Source organism: Copadichromis virginalis, linkage group LG17, assembly GCF_057382275.1.
Source record: "Copadichromis virginalis isolate Kocher_CV1m ecotype Utaka linkage group LG17, C_Virginalis_male_GT1.1, whole genome shotgun sequence".
Classification (NCBI taxonomy): Eukaryota; Metazoa; Chordata; class Actinopteri; order Cichliformes; family Cichlidae; genus Copadichromis; species Copadichromis virginalis.
Window position 1 is genome coordinate 25873844 of NC_140634.1, and position 23320 is coordinate 25897163.

A 23320-nucleotide genomic window follows, 5' to 3' on the forward strand; every position below is an offset into this window, starting at 1 on the left:
ACCTTGGATGTGCAGTAACTGTGTAATACTATCGTGTCAACATGGACCAAAATCTGGAAGGAGTATTTCCAGCTCCTTGTTAAATCTGTGCCACAAAGAATTAAGGCAGTTCTGAAAGCAAAAGGAAGTCCAAACCAGGACTATCTAACAAAGTGACTGATGAGAGTACAGATGTCATAATGGGAAGGGATGAGAACGGCATTCTGGAGGATACCAAAATAAGAGGGACTCATGCTTCTGAGACTATAAATGCCTGAGTGGCTGTGAGCAATAGCAAGTTAAGGTTTTTTCCACTTGGAAGCCGAAAACAAGCTTAAACCCCTAAAGCCTGAACCATGAACTAATTGCCAGAAAATTAAATTTGTTTTTAGATGAAAATGTCTTGTCGAACCTGCTGACATGTTGTTTAAAAATAACTTAAATATCAGTTTACATAAATTACTTTTAATTTGTATTTTTTTTTACTATATCTGGCTTTTTGTGCAATTTATTGGTTCAAAAAACTCCAAATATAGTTCTTTATAAGAAGAAACTAACATATAGTGCTAGAATAAAGTGCTATACGCTACAACATGATAAGTTCAGTTTTGTACTTGTGTTAGCCAATACACTCTGTGCAGCGTGTGCATGCAGACTCATGGTTAAAAACAACATCCGTCAAGATGAGTAACAACTGGGCTAATTGAGAACCTTTACAATGAATGAAAGCTAATTCAATTCTACTGTGCCGGTGACAGAATGCTTTCAGATGCTGATTTATTTTGAAATTAGTCATGCTCGTCAGTTCACCCCTGACCTCAGGAAGCATATAAAACAGCAGGAAGTTTACACAAGGCCCAATTTATATGTGGTGGGTGACACGGGGCCAGTATATCCGCCCAGGTCCTGTCGTGCAGGCACTCTAATCTGATAAATGGACCTTGGTTTCACATGGATTTATTTATTACATGGATTTACAGCAGGTGTGTGCAGTATTTGGTATCTATACTGAGTACATTGTTTTATTGAGAATTATAATATGGTTGTAAAATAAAGGCATTAAAAAGTATATTGCACAGAAAGCAAAACAATATCTTGTATGGAAGTAAAATAAGCCACATTTTTACTGGAAAAAAAAACAATATCCAGGGCACTTGAGCCTCCAAAGGCTTCCAGTGAAATATATCGTGGTAATCATAGAGATAATAACATAACATCTGCTCAATACAAAAAGGTTTTTATCTCTTTAACTGCAACCCCAAATGTAACTACTTATTGAATAATTCCTTCCATTTTACTGCTAAAGAATGAAAATGTATCCTGAAGAGAATTTGGCGGAAGGGCAAGAGTGCAGCAGTATTTTATGGGAAGTGTGTCCACTAAAGGGTGTGCCTTGTGTTCAATAAATAATAAAAAAGGAGCTGCTCTGAACCAAGAGTTACAAGGCCAGGACATACAGAGAACGACGACCTACAAAATCACAGATTGAGATATAACTTGAACCTCTTCTTGTATTATGTGCTTCCTTCCACAGGTGAATGGCTTTGGTGGGTGTCTGGGGGCTGACTGGTCTTGGTAATGCAGGGTGAGGGTGAATAGAAGAAAGTCTATAGGTCCTTTGGGGACAGATAATTTGAGGTTGGTATCTGGCATTTTGAAGGTTCACGGTTCACAGGGGAACTGACGAGATTGCAGCTCCATGGGGAAGTCTTTGGTGTGTCAAAGGGTTTGCAGTCACCTTACCGGTCCCAACACATGGGAACTGACATCATGCATCTGTCTCTAATGCCAGGGTCGGGTAAAGGATATGTCTTGACCCTTGGCCTTTGGTGAAATTCAGCCATTCGTCACGGGTTGCTGAATCAGGAGCTCTGGCTTCTGGCACATCTGTTCATAATGCAGGTAGAGTGTGGGGGCTGCGGCTTCCATGAATCCTATCATCCCATCTGCTGATGTATATAAAATGATCACAGTTGATGTTGATAGGGTTTTTTTTGTGCAAAACCTTGAGATTTATTCATATTGGGGTAAAGGGTACTCGATTTTGAACCTAAAAAATATAGATAGTTAGATAGCTTAAGATACTGCTATATTTTTTTAATGCTCCATCTATCTTTACACTTCAAACAGTGTCATGCTTGTATTGAAATGCCCCCTTTAGCCGTCCGCTGATGTTTTAAAGGATCATCAAGGGTCTTTAAAGGAACTTCAGCTGTTTACATTATCCAAGATGAATGTCACTAGCCCCCATTTAGTTAAACACTTTGTACATGTTATTTTTTAAATGGCTTTCTCTACATTTCCATAATCTCAGTGATGGTCGCAGAACAGAATACATTTGTTACTAAGGAGAAAGTTAATATGTAATAAAATATCAGATTTAAAAAATGACCATATTGGATATTGAAGCTGCAAACTTTTGAATACTGTGAGGCTAAAACAGTCGCTGAAGCAGCGTCTATTGAGTCAGCGCGAGTTGTGGCTAAAAAATTGGATTTTGAAAATGAAAAAACAAACCAGAGCTTGTAATAAAAAAGTAAGCTTAATAGACCTCTTTATCCATCTCCTTTATCCTGCTTGAGGCTAGGACTCAAAGCTACATTGATTCCTGCCTACATTGATTCCTGCCTTCACTGCTACTGGTATAGCACTCCTTGATATCTTGGATTTTAACAATGCACATGTTCTAGATTAAACAAAATTGCATTCAAAGTATGATCTCTTTGGTTTTAATGTCCACATTTGATGATTGTTAATCTGGAAACCTAACAGTGAAGCATTTCCCTTTGACTTCCAACCGTTTGTTGACCAAACTTTGATCCGCAGTTCAATCCTGTTTTTCTCCAGCCAAACCAATTATGCACTCAATTATGATCATAAACTAGTCAGCTAGTTAACTGATAACCCTTCAGTTCCACCCTCTCATCCAACTGCTACAATCTTTTTCAGAGAACTAAGATAGAGACCTGCATGCTAATTCATGACAGACTTGCAGCAAAAGCAGAACATAAGCAGCTTCTCCTTTTTCACTAATCAGTCAGTCAATATGTGATTGACACCAGGTCAGTGATAGACAGCTGACCCCAACTATTAATTAGGGCTCGACTGGACAATCATGACTGCTGAAAACTGACACTGAGCTTAAAGCTGAGAAGGCCCACAGAGTATAAATGATCCTGACCCACACTGAATGGAGCGACAACTATTGAGTGAAGTTGTTGCTCTGAAATGATCAAGAAGAAAAATATCCTCTTTACCTGATTGAAATTCCTGTGGATGTGGTACAGAGGGATCTGAGGTCACGCCAGTGATCCACAGTGACAGCCGAACAGAAGGAATTCAGATGAAAAAAGATAGCAGATACCTCAAGATTTTTATCTCTGTCGCCCTCCTATGTGCTGTCACTTGTCCTGAATTATGATGAATGGTTCTGGGGTGGACTGTGCTTGTTGCAACAGGCTTTACTTTCACCGTCAGAATACTTTCTTCCTTCCAGATGGTGTGTTTTATCTCATTTCTATCAGTGACTGAGGGTGTTTACTATTCAAAGTAATCACTGCAGGGTCTCGTCAAAGTTCATACCACTGGCCAAATCAGGAATACGCTGCTGATTTGAAAGTTTAAATGTAGGTTAAACCAACATGTTCCTAGCATGAGGTATTGCAAAATCAACAAACAGGAAAAGCTACTGTAGCCAGCCATGTACTTAGCCAATCTTACATTTATATATCTTTTCATAATTTATTTTACATATAGGTTTAAAAAATGTAGTCATCATTAAGTTGTTCTTCCAGAGAATTTGCACTTGTAGGGTGCAAGTCTGATATAATTTTACATTGTGTAAAACGAGGAAGTCTGACACAGTGACAGTTCAGGGAAATGAGTGAAGAAATCCAATAAAATGTAGCAGACGACTCGGTAATGAGATGGGAACTGCTTTGGCAAGTTAATGAGCAGGAGCTGACAGACCAACATGGACTCTGTGATTAGGTTTTGTTCCATCTTCCCGTGCTCAATTTTAAAGTTTGTCTTTGTCTCACTGACGCGTTCATCATTACAATAACTTATTAAGCTAATGGCCTCGATTTGAATGAATGTGTGTTCAAACTGCAAATAGCAACCTTTCACTATAAAGGAAAAGAGCAAAAGAGGAATTCATCTATTTCGATTACAATGTCAGATTACCTGTACATGTGCAATATGTTGCCTATTTCCTTAACTTTGAATGATGGAGCACTTGTTACACTGGGTTAAAAACTAGCACCAACTGAGCCTCTTAGTGTCTCTTTAAAGACAAGCAGACATAAAGAATGAGAGTTAATATGCAGGAGGAAGCTGCAGAATCAGTTTCCAAATTTTCAAAACACAATTAAAAGCATTGACTTGGACTCTTTGTTAAAAGGTAAGTAGAAGTTCCAGCATAACTGCAAGATATATAACAGGAGCAGCTAGGTAGGGTTTAATATTCATTGATGATTATAATTGTTCGCTATCACTCCAAAGCCTTTACCTACTTTTTCTCTGTTCTTCCAACTGATACACGGTGTCAACGTCTCTGGAGAGACAGAGAAAGAGAATGTGAACCAGAAAAAAATGGCCTTCACCTAATTTTCAGTGTGTTGATGTGATGTAATTATAGCCCATCCTGGGTTTCAGGATTACATGCATTGATAAAATTGAATATATAGCCATTGGAAGTGAAAAGGTCAAAGGTGTATGTAATGATGAAGACTTGATTTCATTATGACTATCTACAGATCTTTTCACAGTCTATTTTTGCTGAGATTCTTCAAATCAAACCTACTTTCAGACATTTAACAAAAACAAATTGTTAAACATTGCTAAACCTGCCCGAAAGACCACTTACATCAATTTGAATGCTGTCTCTCTTATTTATCACATTTGACCCACACCCAGAGCATCTGTGCTGCCTCAGAGTGGCTTAGCTTAATATCCTCAGCACCCTCTTTATGCAGTTTCAACATCCGCCGCCAGAAAGGAGTTAATGCTTCACAAGTAAGGCCAAATTTAAATGCATATCTGGGTAAATGTGTTGCCATTGAAGGATGTAGGACATTCCACTAAACAAGCACTTTTATTTCATGTATCCAGGATGTGTGAATAATTGTTCTGACATAATAAACTCTCTTTCCCAAAATGTCAGCCCCAAGCTTTTTGTCAGTGTCTCTTCTTGCTTATATGTGCTGTATTTTATATTTACTGTCACCAGTTTCATTCTGACTTTCATTAGGGATACATCTCTTCTTTTTCTGTCTGGAGTCTACTGTGTATGTCCCTTACAAGCTCTAGTCTCAGCCCCTTTCTTGAGATACGCTCTTTATTCCAGAGACTGTCTCAGTGGGTATTAGACATCCAATAATCCACCACCTGAATGGTATCCAACACCATCAGCCTTCCAAATATCCAATTTATCCATCCATTTCCTCTGTACTGGCGCTGCCGCTCGTGCATCCCCAGTTCTGTGGCGAATGGCCCTCCCAAACCTATCATTCTTACAACCTCGCCACTCTCCAGTAACTCCATTATTCCAGGATCTGCTTCCAGGACTCTCCTCCCAGCAGCTGTCACTTGCACAAGTCCAAGCACTCATTCCAAACACAGAGCCTCTTGGTACAGTGTAATCCCCAAACTATCAGCCTTATCCAGAATATGCGCCAGATATCCATATCATGCTGGCCTCCCACCACTGAACTCTGTTGCGGTTTATTAAAAATCCCCTCTGCTCAAAAAGTTTTGTTATTAAACTGAATGTTGTCCAGCATTACCAGCCTGGTCTTGACAAAAAGCTGTTGCACTGGATGTTTCAATTAATGTCACCTCATACCACACAGATTTCATTTAACGATGCCTTATCGTATTTTGCATTCATCAATATGTCTCGCAATCTCATGCATTTCTCACATACATTTATATGTACAGTTTTTTTTTTTTTTGGTAAATGAACATATTGCTGGCTGAGTTGTCCACTTGATGTATTACATAAAAATGGCCTGCCAAAGATGTAATCAGTCTCTACAGCAGTGGGTCTATCTTTTACATCCAAGGAGCTTGATTTCCAATTTCAAGTAATACCAAATATGTCTTGCTAAACCCCAAGAGATACTGATTTGAAATGATAAACAAAAAACAGTTATTAATATTTTTTTCAGTGATGTGCATATAAAAAAGTGGCATCTTGAATTTGAATGATTCCACGCATAAGAGGCACGACATGACTCTAATCATGAGAAAACAGATGTGCAGTCATACAGTGAGAAGATATTTTTTTCCCTTCTTGGAAGCCACTTTAGGGGAAATCTAAACCTAAACTCAAGACAGTCTTTGTAAAATATTTTCAAATGTGACAGACTGTTTCTGTATCAGAAAATCAGAAATGACTATTGGATGTCACTTCCAAGTCCTGATAGAGAACTTGAGAATAACCTGAAACTGGCTTACAGACGAGTAAACGTACATCCCAGTTGAGGCTTCTCGAAGCTGCCCCTGAAAGCCACAATCACTGTAACAGAGGCTGTTCAATATGTAAGCTCATTAAGTTTATTAGAGTGATAAAGATGTGGGTGTTGTTCACTATAAAATCTATTAAGACATGAGGATTGAACTCTGTGCTGCTGTGGAAATGTGTATCACATGCACATGTACAGCAGCTACAAGAAGCAGGAAGTGGGGATAAATCATAGCCAGATTGTATTAGTTCCTCTTTGGAAGTTAATGCCTCAAGTAGAGAACTTTTAATTTGATTCAGTGTTTCTCCCCCCCACTAAGATGGAAAAGTGTGAGACAGGAAATGATGTGCAGAGAAGGGAGAAGAGACATATATGAGAAATTACCCGTGTGCCAGGTAGAACTGGGACAGAGGGGCTTTAAGCTACAGAGGAAATTACAAGGTAGTGTATACTAATAGTTTGATATTGTTGACACATCTTGACGACATTAAGGAACGTAGAGTTAAAATCTTCCAGGCTTTGTTTGCAGGTTATCTTAAAATACTCAGTATGATGCAAAAGTCTTGAGTCACCACTCATTTCTTTATATAGACTTTCTTATCATTTTTAAAGTAGTCTTGAGCAACACTTTTCAAGGCTTTCAGAGCAAGTTTTTGTCTTTAAATATTGGTTATGTTATTGATTTTCAGTCCAGCCCATCTACATGACCAGTTGAGGCTTAGCTTAATACCCTGTGCAAACTATCTACAGCAGAAGAACAGTATCACGAAATAGGAAATAAGACACAGTCCAACAAAGACCTGACACAAGACCTAAGAGATGCATCTGGCCCTTTAAGTTCATTCATTTACTGTTCACTGAAACCTCATCAGAAATAGCCTCAGTGAAAGGGTGGGGTCAAGAAGCCACTGTGGCAGGGAAACAGGCAGAAAAGGCTGAGTTATGCTAACAGGTCTGGAGTAATGGAGTAATTAATCCAAATGTGACATTTATGGTAAGTAATTGTAAGTATATATGGATGAAGTCAGGAGAGAAGTAGAGCAGTGTCTGTGGCCATCTGTAAAACAAGGTGGAAGCTTTCATGGTTTAGGGCTGCAGTGTCTGATTGCCAGTGGCTTTATTTTTGAGCATAACAATGCAATAAAAGCATGCCTGGATAGTAATAACACCATGGAAAACCACCAATCATGGGTCGGTCTACCCAGAGTTCAAAACACAAAAAAGCAAAGCAGTGTGGGGTCATCTTGACAACAAACAGAGCAAAAGTAGGCCTCCAGATTTATTTCTGAAGACTAGTTGAAGAAACTGTAAGAAAGTTTGGCTAAGAGAGTTTAGGCTGCTTACCTTAAGCTTCTCAGATGAGAGGTGAAACATCTTCAAGAAACTTAAAGAAGTCCAGTCGCTTTTCTTTCTAACTCACTCGGTGTAGGTTCTCTGACTTTATATACTATGTTTACATGTTTAGAAGTTTCAATAAATTGTTACAAACATCTGTCATTTTCCAAAAAAGTTATGACGAAATGAGGGATGTCCCAAGACTTTTTAGCCAGGTCCTATCATTCACAAATCCCAACAAGGTATTGTGGAAAGTAACAAGTGATATCTCCAGTAAGATAAGTTAGACCCTGATCAAATATGTGGGTTTCTCACACCCTTACCATTTCATTGAACAGAGCATTGTGGGCATCACTGTAAAATCTAATACGCGGTCAGTACTGTTTACTTAAGATAGCTAAGTTAGGACAATTTGTTCTTTGTGAGTGGACAGTAATTAGCATATTTTTTCCAAGTCAGCAATGGTTTAGGATGGCATATATATCAGGTAAATTAATGCACTTATTTTAATTCATAGATTTTACAGTGATCTCTGTTTTTCTTTGAGAAATTGTGACTTTATACTGTGAGCACATTATAACACTGGAAAAAAATTTAGTGGAAAAACTGAATGAGAGCTTCCAGGCAGATTCAAGGTCAGACGGAACAAATAATAATTAGTCAGTGGACAAATGAGCCACTTTAATGAGCTCACTAATTGTTTCCTTTCTTTAGCTCATCACCAGTGTTTCTGTCTGTCCTCGCCGTTTTCATCTTTTCTGTGTCAGTCTGTGCTGGATATTATGTTTAATTTGCAATGTGAGCTCATGCACGGCGGACATCTTTCTGTTAAAATTACCCTCTCACAGAGAAAGTCATACTCGAGACTCCCTTTACACCACTGTACTGTAATACGTGTATTCCAGTTGATGACTTCAGATGCTGAGAAAGAGGCACTGAGAGATTTCTCTCCAGATGTTTTGACGCAGAGCGTGACTCTGGCAGAATTCCTCATCTCTTTTTGCAGGGGTGACTAAACTTCTCGATTAATCTCTCAAAGTGAGCTGTTGAACGTGAAGGACTCTGCATAGTCCTGTTTAGCATTTATCAGATCTGCCCTTTGGTGCTTAGCAAGCTAATTAGTGTGCCATTATTCACATCTCTGCCTTTTGTTTTTCCTCACTTTCACAGAAGTATGCCACAGCCCCACAGATGGAAGGAACATATGTAAACTCAGAGCAGCTGCCCTGATGGAGAAAAATAATCTGGTTTGACTTATGCAGAAAAAAATGCGTGTGGCACGGCCAACTGATCAGTTGGAGGTTCAAAAGCAGTGCACGGTATTGCTGTGCTAATGCAAGTTTAATAGGAACTTTCATTACAAGTTCTCAGACAGCATTTGAAGAATGTTGGACAAAATGTCAGAATAGACACTGAGATACTGTCAGCACTAAGAAAGGACTTTTTGTGTGAAGAGTTCTTGTGCCCAGCAGCTTTGAAATAGAAATAATTAGAATATTCATAAAGTTTGTGAAAAAGTAGGTCTTTAGATGTCCCAGATATGTCTTAAAGGTAATTTTATCAAGCAGGGAAATCTGCCATGTTCACACTTAGAACTTTATGTTAGTTGTAATTTGTGTAATTTGTGTTTATTTTTTATTTTTACTTTAGATTAGTAATGAACTTCTCTAAATCAGCTTCCCAGAAACAGAATAAAAGAACAATCCAGGAGGAAATCATAAGCAAATACAAACAATAAAATATAATGTGATTCCAACTGTAATTATTAACTTAAAATTAACCTAAGAATTTAGAAGTTAAGGCACAAAAAATATGCACTGGTTTTTTGTTTTTGTTTTTTCAGCCTTTTACATCGCTTTGGAAGTATTTCGGTCCACTTGTTTTTGCAGAATAGTTTTACATTGGAGAATAACGGGCCTGCTAAAGCATCTCAATCTGAGACCTTGTGTAGGCCAGTCAAAAACCTTTGCTTAGCTTCGTGTTTTAAGTCATTCGTAGGTGGACTTGCTGGTCCGTTTTGGATAATTGTCCTGCTCCATAACCCAACTCTGCTTGACCTTCAGGAGGCGAATCCATGTCCAAACAATCTCCTTCAGGATCTTATGGTAGAGAGCAGAATTCATGCTTCCATCAACTATGGCTGCTCGTGCAATCGTCCTTCCACTGAATATTTTCCCAGTAGTCTCTGGGATCATCAGGATGTTTTTGTGTCAAATACGAGACAAGTCTTTGTGATCTCTCTTTCTTATTGCTGAATCATGAGCCCTGACCTTAAATGAGACAAGCGAGGCCTGCAGTCCTTTAGATGTTGTTCTAGTTTCTTTTTTCCCCTCCTGGATGAGTCATCAATAGGCTCTTGGAGTAGTAGTAGGAGTAATCAGGCTAGTCAAACTAAATTCAGCTTTCCAACACATTTGATTAATCACAGTTAATACATGATTGAATACTAAATACTTTATTTTGGCTAGATAGGTTTGGATAGCTTTTTTCCCCTTAATGAATTAAATCATCATTTAAAAACTGAATTTTTACTTTTTACGTCGATTATCTTTGTTTGATATTAAAATCTACTGAAGATCTGAAACATTTGATAGTAACATAAAAAAACAAATAGCTCAATATATGCGGGCTTTACTGTGTTCAGTTAACTGTGTTTTTTAAAGTCATCGAATACAAAACTGTAAAAGGAAAAAGAGAAGAAGAAGCTAAAAGAATCAAACATAACACTGGTGCTGACAGTATATTAATGTGTTAGTGCCGACCATGTGAGTTGGCAAGTGTTTAAATGTGCATGTGATAAGGCGAACGCCATAGGAGGTCCTCCCCTAACCTTGGTCTGTGCTTTTAACATCAGCATGACAAATGCATAACATCTGCACCGTTAACTAGGGGCAGGTTTTTTTCAAAGGCACATGTGTGCATGGCCGAGAGATTAAGTGAGAAGACCATTTCACGCACAGAAACACAGCACAGCGCTTGTCAGATACAGTCTGTGTAACAGAGACTCTGACTGGACGCTAAGTGGCCAGACTCAAGACACTTATCTTAATATTTGGGAATAAAAGATAAAAACATTGGACCAAATTCATCTCTTTTACAATCACTTACTGTATGACAAAGTCCTCTATAATCATATGTCATGTCAGACAGCACACCTGTCTGCCATTTGTCACCCCCACTTTGGCTCTCCACTCTCATCAAGTTAATTTACTGCTGCGGCTCTGTCACGGGGACCGTAAAAGATACGCCTCATCTCAATTTTGCTCTCACCCACCTCTTTCTATTCTTCTCCTCCTCCACCTATGAGGACCTTGCAATATAGTCTTCATGCACCAATGAAAAACCTGCACCCCTCTAGCGGGCCATCCTGACACTTTAATTGGAGAGGCGTAAATCTGGCTCCATTGTCAAGGAGAGGGGTAATTATTTCCTCCTGTCTGAGCCACCAGTGATCCTCTCTTTCCTCCCCCTGTTTTACTTTTTCTTACCATCAGATGTATTCATCAGAGAACTGGCTCACACACCACCTTTTATTTTCTGTCTTTCCTGTGCTCTGATTTTTAGCAATCTGCTCAAATATTTCCATGAAACCCCTGTGCTAAAGTGGAAAATCCTTAACATCCTGCCTCATATACCTGCACTGAAGTGACATGTGACACCCAGCTAAGGGGGAAGAAAAAAAAACACCTTTTCACATGAATTTTACAAAAATCGAAACTGCATGGTATCTCTCTGCAGCTTAGTGTGGAAACAAGGTTATATCAAAGGCTTGCTGTGAGTGGTACCTGATGTTACATACTGTAGCGCTCGGGTTTAGGGCCAAGTCTTCCTGACGCCTTGAGTTGAAGCTGCAAAATCTGTACTGGAATAAATAATTACGTTGAAGCAGGTTTGGCAGGGTTTACTTACACAATATAGCTTTATAAGCTTCCCATGCTGGCCAAGCTTTCCTCACTGAGCTCATTTAAAGTAACTGTGTGTTAACAGTGATTTTTTTCAATTTATCAGAATCGCTACACATTCAAGTTCAGGTTCAGGTTACTTTATTTGCACCCGCTGGTACATCTGGTCTGCAGTAAAATGAGTCATCCATCCTGACGTGCACTTTTTCAACACAAACACAGACAACAGACAAGCATACGCAACATAGTGAGGAATAAAAATTAATAAATAATAATGGAGAATCTGGAACAAAGCTGTTTTTAAACCTTGTTGTTCTGAACTTTGGGACTGAAAGGCTGGAAACTGGAGCTCAGTGTGAAAAGTGCGAGTGATCAAATATAATAGAGCCAGCCTACTGCTGTGACTGTCTGGTGCTCGGGGACGCTGGGCTCAGCTGTGGCCTCTTTTAACCATTTAACAAGTTGATTTAATCTGCTTTTGTTCTTTACAGATATGTATCCAAACCATGGAACCAAGGAAGAGAATAAAACAGACTCGAAATAAAATTATCAATGTGGATTTTGGAAAGTTTCCTCAAACTCAACAGACATTGGTGCCTTTTTTTATGCACAGCTGCACCGTTTGTTCAGTTCAGTTTGGAGTTAAGAGATTTCTAAATGTGAGAACATTCCCCTAACATCTTTCCATTAATGATTTAATCTTGTGTATGAGTATATTTTCTAAGAATCAGTGATCATATCTCTTGTCATATATGTTTAACTGAAGATCGTGATATTTAACACAGTAATCAATGACAGGCCGTGGCTGGTCTCATTATCCTGGAGCTGGACTAACAATAACAAGAGTCATCTGCACACTTTAGAGTGGTTCTGTTTTCATGCCTGTTGTGAATCATATTTGTGTACCGGATAAATAACAAGGGTAAGAGAAAAATATCACTTTTATACTGCTCTTTGTCTTTTCAAAGACTTTGATGGAAAAAAACAAAGTAATATTCTTTCTTTTTCATCCAAGATAGTCAGTTTGCTCAGAGGGTGGCAATGCTCTTCTGAAGCATGGCACTTATATTGGCTTATAGGTGTTCCCCTGATGTCCAGATTAGATGAAAACCCCTTAAATTTAGTAAAAACAAAGTGAAATCTTTATTGATGTTGAGATCTTTCTAAAAATCCCACAGTTTCTTTCGTTCATGGTCATAATTCTGTTCATGATCTGCAAACTCAATATGTTCCCATCACTTTCAGGCAAGTGCTAAAAGAGACCATCAATACTATTGCTATACTTATTGGGCAATGTGGGTCATATTTAACATAACAGCTGACTACACAGACATCACCTGACTTTAGTGATGTCATGCATAGTGGTGAGCATGACTGTAGTTCATATTTGAACCATCTTCAGAGAGAAAATGCTTCTTATCTGACGATTATTTGATTTGCAAAGTTTCAAGTACCCAGTAATTAAAATAGTTTGTTTCCCAGTGGAAAACAAAAAAGGCCCATAAAAGTGGAAAGGAGCAGAAAACATCTGATTTCGTTGGTATCACTGGAGGCAATCTAACTAGTGGATCACCCACAGATTAAAAGCAATGCAATCTGTTTGTGATGTGAGTGTGCCTGACCTTTTCGGGCTTCACCCTCTTACTGTGGTGAGGTAAACGTCCTCTGCCTCTCTGATGTTTTAAGCTGCGCATGTGATCTGTTTGCTGTCTAGTTAACGGAGAGAGGGAGGACGATCGTGGAAAGGAGGGGTGGGGAGGAGGAAGAGGAGGAGGAGGAGGGGGGACTTCAGTGAAGAGTGTGTAATAGGACACCCGCTCTCTCTGTCTTTTCGTTCTCCTCCCTCTCTCCTCTCCTCTCCTCTCTCCTGTGCTCTCTCAGTCAAGTCTGCTCTCTGAGCACTTAGATGGAATAGCAGCATTTTTCTTCTTTGGTGTTATTACAGGATACTAGAAACAGGCGAGAAATACGATCCTGCCTTCCGAAACTTGGACCAGCATCGGAGGAAGCTCCTGAGAGGTGAGTCACTGGCAAAGGTCTGATGTGTTCCTTTTTCTAAAGGTAGAAGGTTTACCTGCCTGTACTGCCTGTACCACACTGTACTTTTTATGCAGTGGAGTGGATCTCGCAGTGGATGCAGAGAGGAGGTGGTAGGCAGCAGGCTAACAGGTGCAGAGTCCCACCAGTGAGAATTAGTTTAAAAAAAAGCTGCAAGTAAACTCTATGACTTGGTGCTTCTCTGAGATCATGTGTGGTATTACATCAGACTTCTGTGTCATGCTTTATTTTCCACTCATGTGCTTGGTGAACAATTCCTTTTAAATACACTGTGGCTGGTTATTACGCTGCAGCCAGTAAAATGGAAAACATGACTTTATGAACATTTTTTAGTTCCTCGTTCATCTAAAAAGGCTTAAATCTTTGGTTTAAGTCTCCACCAGCATCTGTCTATAACTATATAGATTCTTTATTTAGAGCTTTAAAAAAAAGTTGTGGTCAGTCACAGGGTTTGAAATCAGAAGATTAATCTTAGTCAATGTGCTTGTGTGAAGTTTAAGAGTTGAAATATACACTTTTAGCTGTGCCTGCTGGTCATGTGTGCAGGGGAATGTGTGGCTGTAATAGAGCTGCTGACAACCGAATGACAGGGTGTGGTATGAACGCACACCGTCCTGCTAGGACAAAACTTCTTTATCATTGTGATTTTAATTTTTCCTGTATTGATCAAAATGCCAAATTGATTCCAACCGGGAGGACTCGTCCCCACTCGTCTCACAGCTGATTTGGGTTCATGTGTTTAAAGCATTAATAGGAGCAGATGGGAGCGATAATCCATGCAGTTTTCCACTTTCATCAATATTAGTTTTTGAGCCTCCAAAATGGCAAAATGGAAAATTCATTAGGCTGCCAGCCAAGCAATGAGCACAATAAACACAATAATCGTTACACCTCACTGGAAATGTAACTATTCGCTCACTTCACTGACCTGCTTTGTGAGAAGACATTTAATTGGTGTTACAGAGATTTCCTGGCACACTGACGCCCTGGAATTTCTCGTCCGAAGAGCTCAGAGAAATTAATTGCAGAATTTATTATTTTTGTTCATGGCAACAAATAGGAAAACATCCTTTACTGTGAAACCCTTTCGTCGAGGGGAGCGTTACAGTGCTCCTTGAGTGTGAGGGAGAGTGAGCTCATTCATGTATTTAGTGTGGCATAGCAAAGTGTCGGAACACAACCGCTTGGGGATATCACAGTATGCACATGAGACTCCCTTGAGGATGAGTTTAGCAGCTGTGAGACCAACATTTCTATACCAGAGCCTCTCCGTGGGGAGATCCCCAACTCTCTGAAGGGAGCAGGGAGTGGTAGGTGTGGAAGCTTGGCAGCTCAAAAGGTCAGTCCACCTAAAAATATGGGGAAATGTAGTTCTCACTTAAAAAATTAGGGTTGTCTCTAAATTTTATTTTCAAGGATCTTGCTTTCTAAAATATCAACTGTAGTATGCTTTTTTTATGAAAGATGGCACATGGACAAGGTTTGGTACAAAATGTTTTTGCACCATTTTTGCACCATCTGTATACTTATAAACATTCAAGTCATACCTAAAGGAAAACTTACCTAAAGCTGGAACGCTGTGAAAAATATTCAAGTTTGATATTTGACCTGATGAAGTCTAGAAGCTATAAATGAAAAAGACAGCATGCTGCAAAGTCTTGAGTCTTTAGACTTAAGTAATTTTACCAATGTTCTGCTTTTAGCACAAACTTAACTGTTTCATTTTATACTCGATATTCTAAGACTTGGAGGATTTGCAAAAACTGCTGTAATTGTATTATGACGAAGGTGGAAATCTCACTGTGCAATATTCCAGAATTGCAGCACATCGGACTTTATGTACAAACTGACCAGTTTTTTCAGGGACCAGATCTTTTGGGGACGGAAGCCAGAGCAGGGCAAGTTGTGTGAATGCCTGAGCTTGAAGGGGAGGGTGTGCGTGCATGTGTGAGGCTGTGTGGATGATGCAGCAGGAGAAGGGCTGCAGTTACAGCAGCTGGGGCCGTCTGGTAATGCCCCGTGCTGGTTTATTTCTCTCAAGTGCAGCCAAAGACATCTCATCCCCCAGCAGTCCTCCATATGTTATCCTTATGCACCTGAACACCAGAATTCCACTTAAGCTGTATATCAGTCATGCTGCACTCCACCTCACACGCATATTTTAACCTATTTGTACACCACACCCCCAAACTGAAATTTTCATAGCGAACTTGCAGCTTTCTTATCTCTTGGCCATCAATTTTTTATTGCTCATCCATAAGGCATGACATCAGAGATTTAGTCTGTGAAATTTTTATTTTGTTTTTGCATGTGAAAGGGTCATTTTTGTTTTATGTCTAGTGCGATGTGGTTTTGCACAGCACAGGTGGTGGAGCGGCCAAATGAGTGGTTAAAAACAGCCCGGCCGTTCTCCAGCAGCGGAGTGTTTCATTGCAGGAGTTAGCGCCTCACAGGCAGTACAGTACCTGCCTCTATCAATAATTGAGCTGCTCTTGTCCCGTTATGGAAAAGGAATGAGAAGAGGCTGTGGCGAGAGTTTCTCCAGCAGCTCTTTTGTGCAGATTTCACTCATCCATATTTAAGAGCCGTACATTTGCGAGGATAAAGCAATGATGGGATTTAACTGACATGTTGTTGTTTTTTATCTCTTTCTTTACTCAGTGTTGTTTGTTCAGTGCTTCTCTCTGTAACTCAGCATGTCTAGATCAGTGAAACTGATGCATTAGCTGTTGAAACTAGCAGTGTGCTGTATGCTGTAGGGTGTTGTCATCATTTTAAAAAAAAATCACATTTCAAATCTTGATCCCACTGGGTGGTACCAATTAACCAGTCTTCATATGTCATATATAGTCACTGTAATTGGGCTGCATTAAGCTGAAGATTAAGAGCCATTAAATTGACTACATTCAATTTAATGGCTTCACTGGTTGTCACAAAGTTTGATGCTGCACTGCTATGTAACCTATACATCAAATCAGTTCCATTTTGAAATTTACTGCTTGAAATAAGCCATCAACTAACTCTCTGTTGTGCATAAACCCATAATGCATACCGAATCTCAGATAGATAAAGCTATAAATCATTTCAAGGCCTCAGCTACTTGTATGTTTGCTGGTTAATGAGCCAAATGTCTCTGTCAGGAATTAATGAATGCCAAACCAGAGCTAAAACAAGACTATTAGATTTGTAATCTCTTGTAAACCTCCAGCAACATTTTGGTAACATTGCTAAACTCCCATTCACCAAAATCATACAAATAATCATGCAACACATTCATAAGTGCTTTCTAACATTCACAAACACACTTGTACTCCAATTAATGCATCAGGGGCAACTTAAGGTTCAGTATCTTGTCCAAGAATACTTCAGCACACCGACTGGAGGAATCAGTGATCAAGCCACTGACCAACTAGCTTTACCACTGGAGCAACAGTCATCCACAGCTACTGTATTGATGAACATGTCCACCAGTGGTTTCAGTCAATTTCTTAAGTAGTACTAACTTTCTAGTAACCTTCTAGCAACAATTTTTCCATGTGTTGCAAAAAAGCCAAATGATTTACATTTTCTATGGATAGCTATTAAGAATTTTCCTGGTCCTTGCATGGTGGTTTCCACTTCCACAAAGTTTGCCGAAAGTGCACATAGTTTTGTAAATCTTTATTGCATATGACCTTGTGGATAACTTGCTAACCTTTAACTTGCTACATCAAAGGTTAATTGCAATGTTCTTCAGAAGCCTCCCCCCAGTTACCACAATGAAAAGTGTTTTATTCCTAATGATTATATGTGAATATGCACTATGATTGACCTGGTAAATCCTACTTAAAATAGTATGTGAAGAAAATGCTAACTCTATATTGAACCAGGACATCATTTGAGACATATCTTAGGTATTTTTGTGGTACATAAGCCATTTTTGTTACAATACCTGTGGTGGCACATGAAGAAGTATGAGGAAACGTGTTCTCAGAATTCACTATTTTCTCTCCAAAACCTCTCTCCAGCAGCAGTGGTGACTGGCTTTGGTTCCTGAGTGGTGCAGTTATGGGCAGGCCGGAGGGGTTGGCCAGGCCACCTCTGGTGTCAGCCATGGCGTTTTCCTTCCTGGCTCTCTCTTTCCTCTGCACCGGGGTCTCCAGCCTCCCGCAGCCTCTGCCAAGAGTCTTCCTTTCCTTTGAAGGTAAGAAAAAAATACTCATCAACTTAATTGTAATGATTATCTTCTGGTGTAATGAAGCTAAACTGATGCTAAGTCTGTACATTATAACAGAGTGGAATAGGACTCACCTGGGATCTTTAGCAACTATGCTAGAGGATTTATTTAGTTGTTTATTCTTGTTTGATGGATCAGAGTTTGAAACCTTTTCTTCTATATAATCCAATATGCCCCAGGCCTTAAATTTCCATCTGTGGACAGTCCTTGTCTATCCATTGTCTTCCTGTGTGTCTACCAAAGGGAGGAGGTGGCACCGCCTGTCAGAGCTACCCTGTATCTGTTCCTAGTTAAACTTTAATCATACCACTCTGTGCTGTGGGCATGTGGGCATTGTTGCTGCCTCTGGTTTTGATTCTCCTGTTTTATTCATTTATTTCTCTGGACACAGATTATTTTGGGGATTCTTGAATTCTCTTTTGGTTGGATGGGGAGGTTTGATTTTTGTGCATGTGTCTGTCTGCATGTTTGCGTGTATCCATGGAAGGGATAGTGGATCACTCATACCCCTGAGCTAGTGGTGCCGTAACCTTTTTGCAATAGAGGGATAGTGTGCAGGAGCCGAAGGATACGTTTGATCACCTTTCAGTACCTCTCGATGTGGATTAGGCAGCACAGAGCAGCTGAGGCTGTCCATCAGCAAGGTTTCTGCACTCAGATAGTGACTGCAGCCTCGCAGTGTAAGTCTAAAGCAGGTGTAGTTTTATTTTGTTCCCTTTTTCTAGATTTTTCCCAGTTTTGGCCCAGAAACACACTCTTCAAAGTTCAATTTCCTCCTCTTTCATTCTCATTTCTTCTTCTCTATTTCTTTCCCTTTTATGGTTTCATGTTTTTTCCTTTTGCTTATTGCTTCATTCCAAATAAATGAACCAGTCTGTGGTCCAGATCCAGACTGTCTCTGCTCTGCAACCTCTGAGTTGTTAAATGTGACTGCCATCTTTAAGAAAAAAAAGCCCAAACTAATGACAGCAAAAAAGCTGACATCGCTATCGTTCGTATCTTTGGTCACATTATTTATTCAACTCTTTTCTCGTTATTGTTTCCAAACAGCCACCTAAAAAGGTCTTAGGTGGCCATGCTGAAAATCAGTCTGCCTTGAATGATTGAGTCTCTTTCTACGTGTGGATTAGATTAGATTTGTTTTGCTTAGTGAAAGAGTTTTTCACTACAGGGAGGACCATAAATGGAGAGTTTCAAGCACGCTATCTGAAGCACATTAATTCCTAAACCAGCTCAGGACTTGATCTTTGATGAGTGCTTATCTGTATAATATTCACATGTGATGCAATTGGACACCTGTGTTCATGGCCTAATCGAGTCCTGAAGGGTCATTAAAGCTGGGCTCACATAGCATTTTTTTTTACCATTTTTCTGTGGGTGCTCCTCTAATATGCTGCCATATTTTGTCTGTAACAGCTTCCAAGCTATGTTTTCCCCTGCTATAACTGCCTTATATCCTTGTGTTACCTAGTTCCAAGCAAAAAAACTCTTTTTGCTTTTGCCATCCTTGCTCTGTAGTATTTTCTATTAGCAAGCAACCATCTGTTTCCTGCTTACACTGGCACAAGTATGCCCTGTGTGTCATTTATGTTAGCGTAAATGAACCAGAGTAGATCAGTCGCAGTCTCCCAACAATATGTGAAAAAGCTGTGCTAAAAAGTGTCCAGTGTCCTACTTTTACCTTTAGTCTCTGTGTATCGCTGCTCTTTACAAATATGCCTGGAATTGGGGGACATTCTCAAGTACTCAAGTGCTTGAGCAGTTGTGACACTGACTTTACAAAGAGCAGCCCTGTCTGAGACAATGCACTTAATATAGGTTCACTGGGAGTGCAGAGGACCAAGGTGTTTGCCAGTAATACATTAAAAATAGGATTTTGATCCAAAGAATAACAACATGGAAGGTTTTGGTCAAAAGCAGTCATCTCAGAGTGTCAGTAAGAGTAAGTCAAGTAACAGTAACACCAAGTCAAAAGTAAACAGCTGTGTTTTTGACTCAGAAAGCATTTTGAACTCTTGGTTGCTGGAAGAAAGTTTGGCATGGCTGAACACCAGATGCAAGGAGGGTCTTACAGAGAGCAAGGTGGAGGCTCATTTTTTACAAAAACATGGGGGAGGAACAAGTCAGGCAGTATGTGCTCAGTCCAAAGCAGCCAGAAAGATAAATGAAGAGTCATGGAAGATGTATAGGAGACTGGTGTCCCAGCGGGGAGGACAGCACAGGTGTTTTGGCACCTGCTGGGTGTTTAAAAGGTCAGTCATTCAGTCTGGATTCTTCTGCTCCCAGATGTGAGGACCAGTTAATTACTGTGAGCTGGAGCAAACTAAACAAAAAAAATAAACCAGTGGCTAAACTGCACATAGATCATTTCACAACACTTGAATATCCCTTTCCCTTTTCCTCCTCGTGTCACTGCTGAAATCCAATCCGGGGGTAAGGCAGGTTTGTGGGACTCCCGGTGTAGCCTCACGTCCTGCAGAGAAGTTGCTGTCTCCAACATTCCTCTCTCCCGCTCTCCTTTTGCTCTTGCACTCTTCAAGCGAATGCAGCCAGACCGCAATTAAAAACGCATAATAAACAGTGAAAAATGCAGCTAACCCAAATAATAAACTCTCAAGTGGTGCTTTTCTATTCCGTGCCGCGGATAATAAACAGAGGCCTCCTTTGCTTATAGCAAAACTATTTAGGGATACCAAGTGTGATAAAAGATAATTGCTATACTCCCCTTCAGTTGCTTTAAGTATCTATTGTTCTCTCAACATTTATTTTGGCCTGCTTTATGCTATGTTTGATGCATGTGCTGTTTCAGAATCAGGCTGAAATGCTGAGAGACTACAGATTTCGAGGAGAAACTTAATTGCTCTCAGACAAAGAAATCCTCCAACTTTCAGATCAATGTCTGCAGTGTTGTTACTATAGATTTGGTCTCATCGGAACAAAGTTAAAATTGATTTTCGTTTCCAATCCATGACATTAAGTTCTAAGACCTTTTCAAGAAGCCAAGCCTCGGTGCCTTGAGGCCGCAGCTGCAGTAATGCTTGATACTGGGAGGTAAAAGTGCCCTTTCAACAAGCCACAAAGTTAAATATGCACCTTCACCACATTAACCCTGGACAGTGAGAAGTGAAAACTGCGTAGTTTATATAAAGTGCTTTTCTACTCTACCAGAGCGCTCAAACAACCTATTCTCAACCTTTTTTCAATCAAGCACTTTTTTATGCTTAAGTGCTTTCTGTCTAACATTCAGATACATTCATTAAAGAGCAATTTGGAATTGGAGTTAGTACCTTGTCCAAGGATATTAGGCACGAAGCCAGTGATCTACCTCCTGAGGTACTCCCACCCTATAATTAAAATCCATTCATTTACTAAAACTGAATGCTGAGCAAGATCAAACTTTAGCCATATCTTTAAGCTTTAATACATTTTTAATGCCCCATACATAAAGTGAGCATCGTGATCATTCAGCAGCACAGACACCAGACATGGTTTTATGGAGGAAATTGCCTATAAAGCTACAGAGATGTTCTGTACCAGCCTAAAACATGTTAATTTCTGCTGTAAATCTGGGCTCGTTAGCATGGATGTCTACTGGGAACGACACACTTTTGGAGTCAGCCTCAAGTGGCCGCAAGAGCAACTGTTTTTGTCCGCTTCAATTTTTCAACCCCTGAGGCTGCTGCGTGGTTGAGCCAAACCAAATCAACATAGGTTTGCTGTGGGTATCTCACAAAATACTACTACTACACTAAAATACTCCTGTGATTCAAAACGTGGTTTAAATATTGGGTGGTGCACTGTAAATAGGTTTCTGCATACTTGTGGGAGACATTATTATGCTGTATAAACTTTGAAACTGTAAGATGTGTTATTTAAAATAAGCTACTATTCAGTAATGTGCCGCTTACTTGTTCTGCTACTGTATCAGAGGTTGGCCTAACTGGTGCCAAATGTCTTTCCGGCTCATTTATCTCCCTGGTAGGCAGATGGGGCAGCGGTCTGTGTTTACGATCGGGATCATTTACCCTCATCAACAGTCTCCCGCTGTTCTGGAAAACTTCCATATTCAATACAGTATTAACTTACAAGTCTATACGTTTGGAATGTCAAGCCATGAAGCAATGTTTATTTGAAAGTGAATGGGCCGTATGCTTTTGTGTTAAATGTAGATTTTGGTGCACACATGTTTGAGAGCCTGGCTGAGACAAAGGGCAGATTGATTAAAATGATGTCTGCAGTTAAATCGCACTGGTATGAGCCACACGTGCCACGGCCTGAACCAGAACCAGGCACAGAGATCAGGAAGCAGGCGTCGACGTGCGGATACGCTCCCTTTCATGAGTCATTTCTGCATCCCCTCACCCCCCATTTGTTCATACAGATATAGTGCTGTTCATGCTGTCTGTTGAGGATGTTTACATGGTGTGAGTGAGCGTGTGCATGTCAGTAAACCTAACAGAGTGAGTGAGTGTGTGCTAATGTTAAGTGCCTGATTGTGCATTCTTTGACTTGATTGCATTTAAGTAGCAAACTTTTCAATGAGTCATTGTTAAAGCTATGTGCTTTTCCAGCTTTCTGAACCGCATGCAGCTATAAGACACAGTCTCCAAGCCTTTTAGCTATACCTCAAAACCAAGGCTTTTTCTTGCTTGACCCAGATGATATTACTGTACATTAACCTCTCATGTGATGTTTTAAATATGAACTTTTTTCGCCTGAGATTTAACCACTCTTGATAAACCTTTTATAAGATTTTTACCTGTTAAGTGAGCATCATGATCATTCAGCAGCACAGACACCAGACACGGACTGAATAATGGCGTGCATTTTCTCTTGGGGTCAACAAAAGATCAAAGGGTCAAAGGGCAACGCTGACAAGTAGCCAGAAGCAGAACAGGATGTATTTGACTGCGACATCGCGCCAACATGCCTCCGCTTTCCTGCCTCTGCTTCACATTTCACCTGCACGTTAGCGTCTTCATTTTTTGAGGAGTAAACATAATGAAGAAAAATCAGTGATGCTCTGTTGTTGCGAGGAATTCATGACAGGCCAAAGCATGAGTCTGTCAGAACACAGAGAGGTACGGTACAAATAGCTATAGGTCAGTGGTGCATATATGAATACCAGCATATGTGTGGCATATTTCTTAAGGGTGTATGTATGCATTCTCACACAAACCCACACGCGTGTCATTAGATCTCTATGAAATTGCCTGAGTGACATTTTCTTCAGGGGTATTCGGGAATGTGGTGAGCTCCAGCTTGAGGCTGACAGCCCGTGAGATGTTTGACAGCTCCTCTGTCAGCTGGCCTTTCTCTGCCTTCCTCCGCCTGTTTTTAGCCGTTTCCAAGTCTGACCTTGC

At 40.0% G+C, this 23320-nt stretch overlaps 1 protein-coding gene across 5 annotated transcripts in view; it reads left to right on the forward strand.

Moving 5' to 3' along the window:
* The first annotated feature begins 13531 nt into the window (after nucleotides 1-13531).
* Nucleotides 13532-23320, forward strand: part of sema3c (sema domain, immunoglobulin domain (Ig), short basic domain, secreted, (semaphorin) 3C) — a 45885-nt gene continuing 36096 nt past the window's right edge. Inside the window, exons 1-2 of one of the 5 annotated variants that reach the window (XM_085437560.1) lie at nucleotides 13532-13702; nucleotides 17749-17924. In XM_085437560.1, coding sequence (XP_085293686.1) covers nucleotides 17789-17924 — 136 coding nt within the window. In that variant the 5' untranslated portion in view covers nucleotides 13532-13702; nucleotides 17749-17788. Of the gene's footprint in view, nucleotides 13703-14994; nucleotides 15081-17748; nucleotides 17925-23320 lie in introns of those variants that run through there. The other 4 variants (XM_085437561.1, XM_085437564.1, XM_085437563.1 and 1 more) reach the window with 4 other exon arrangements.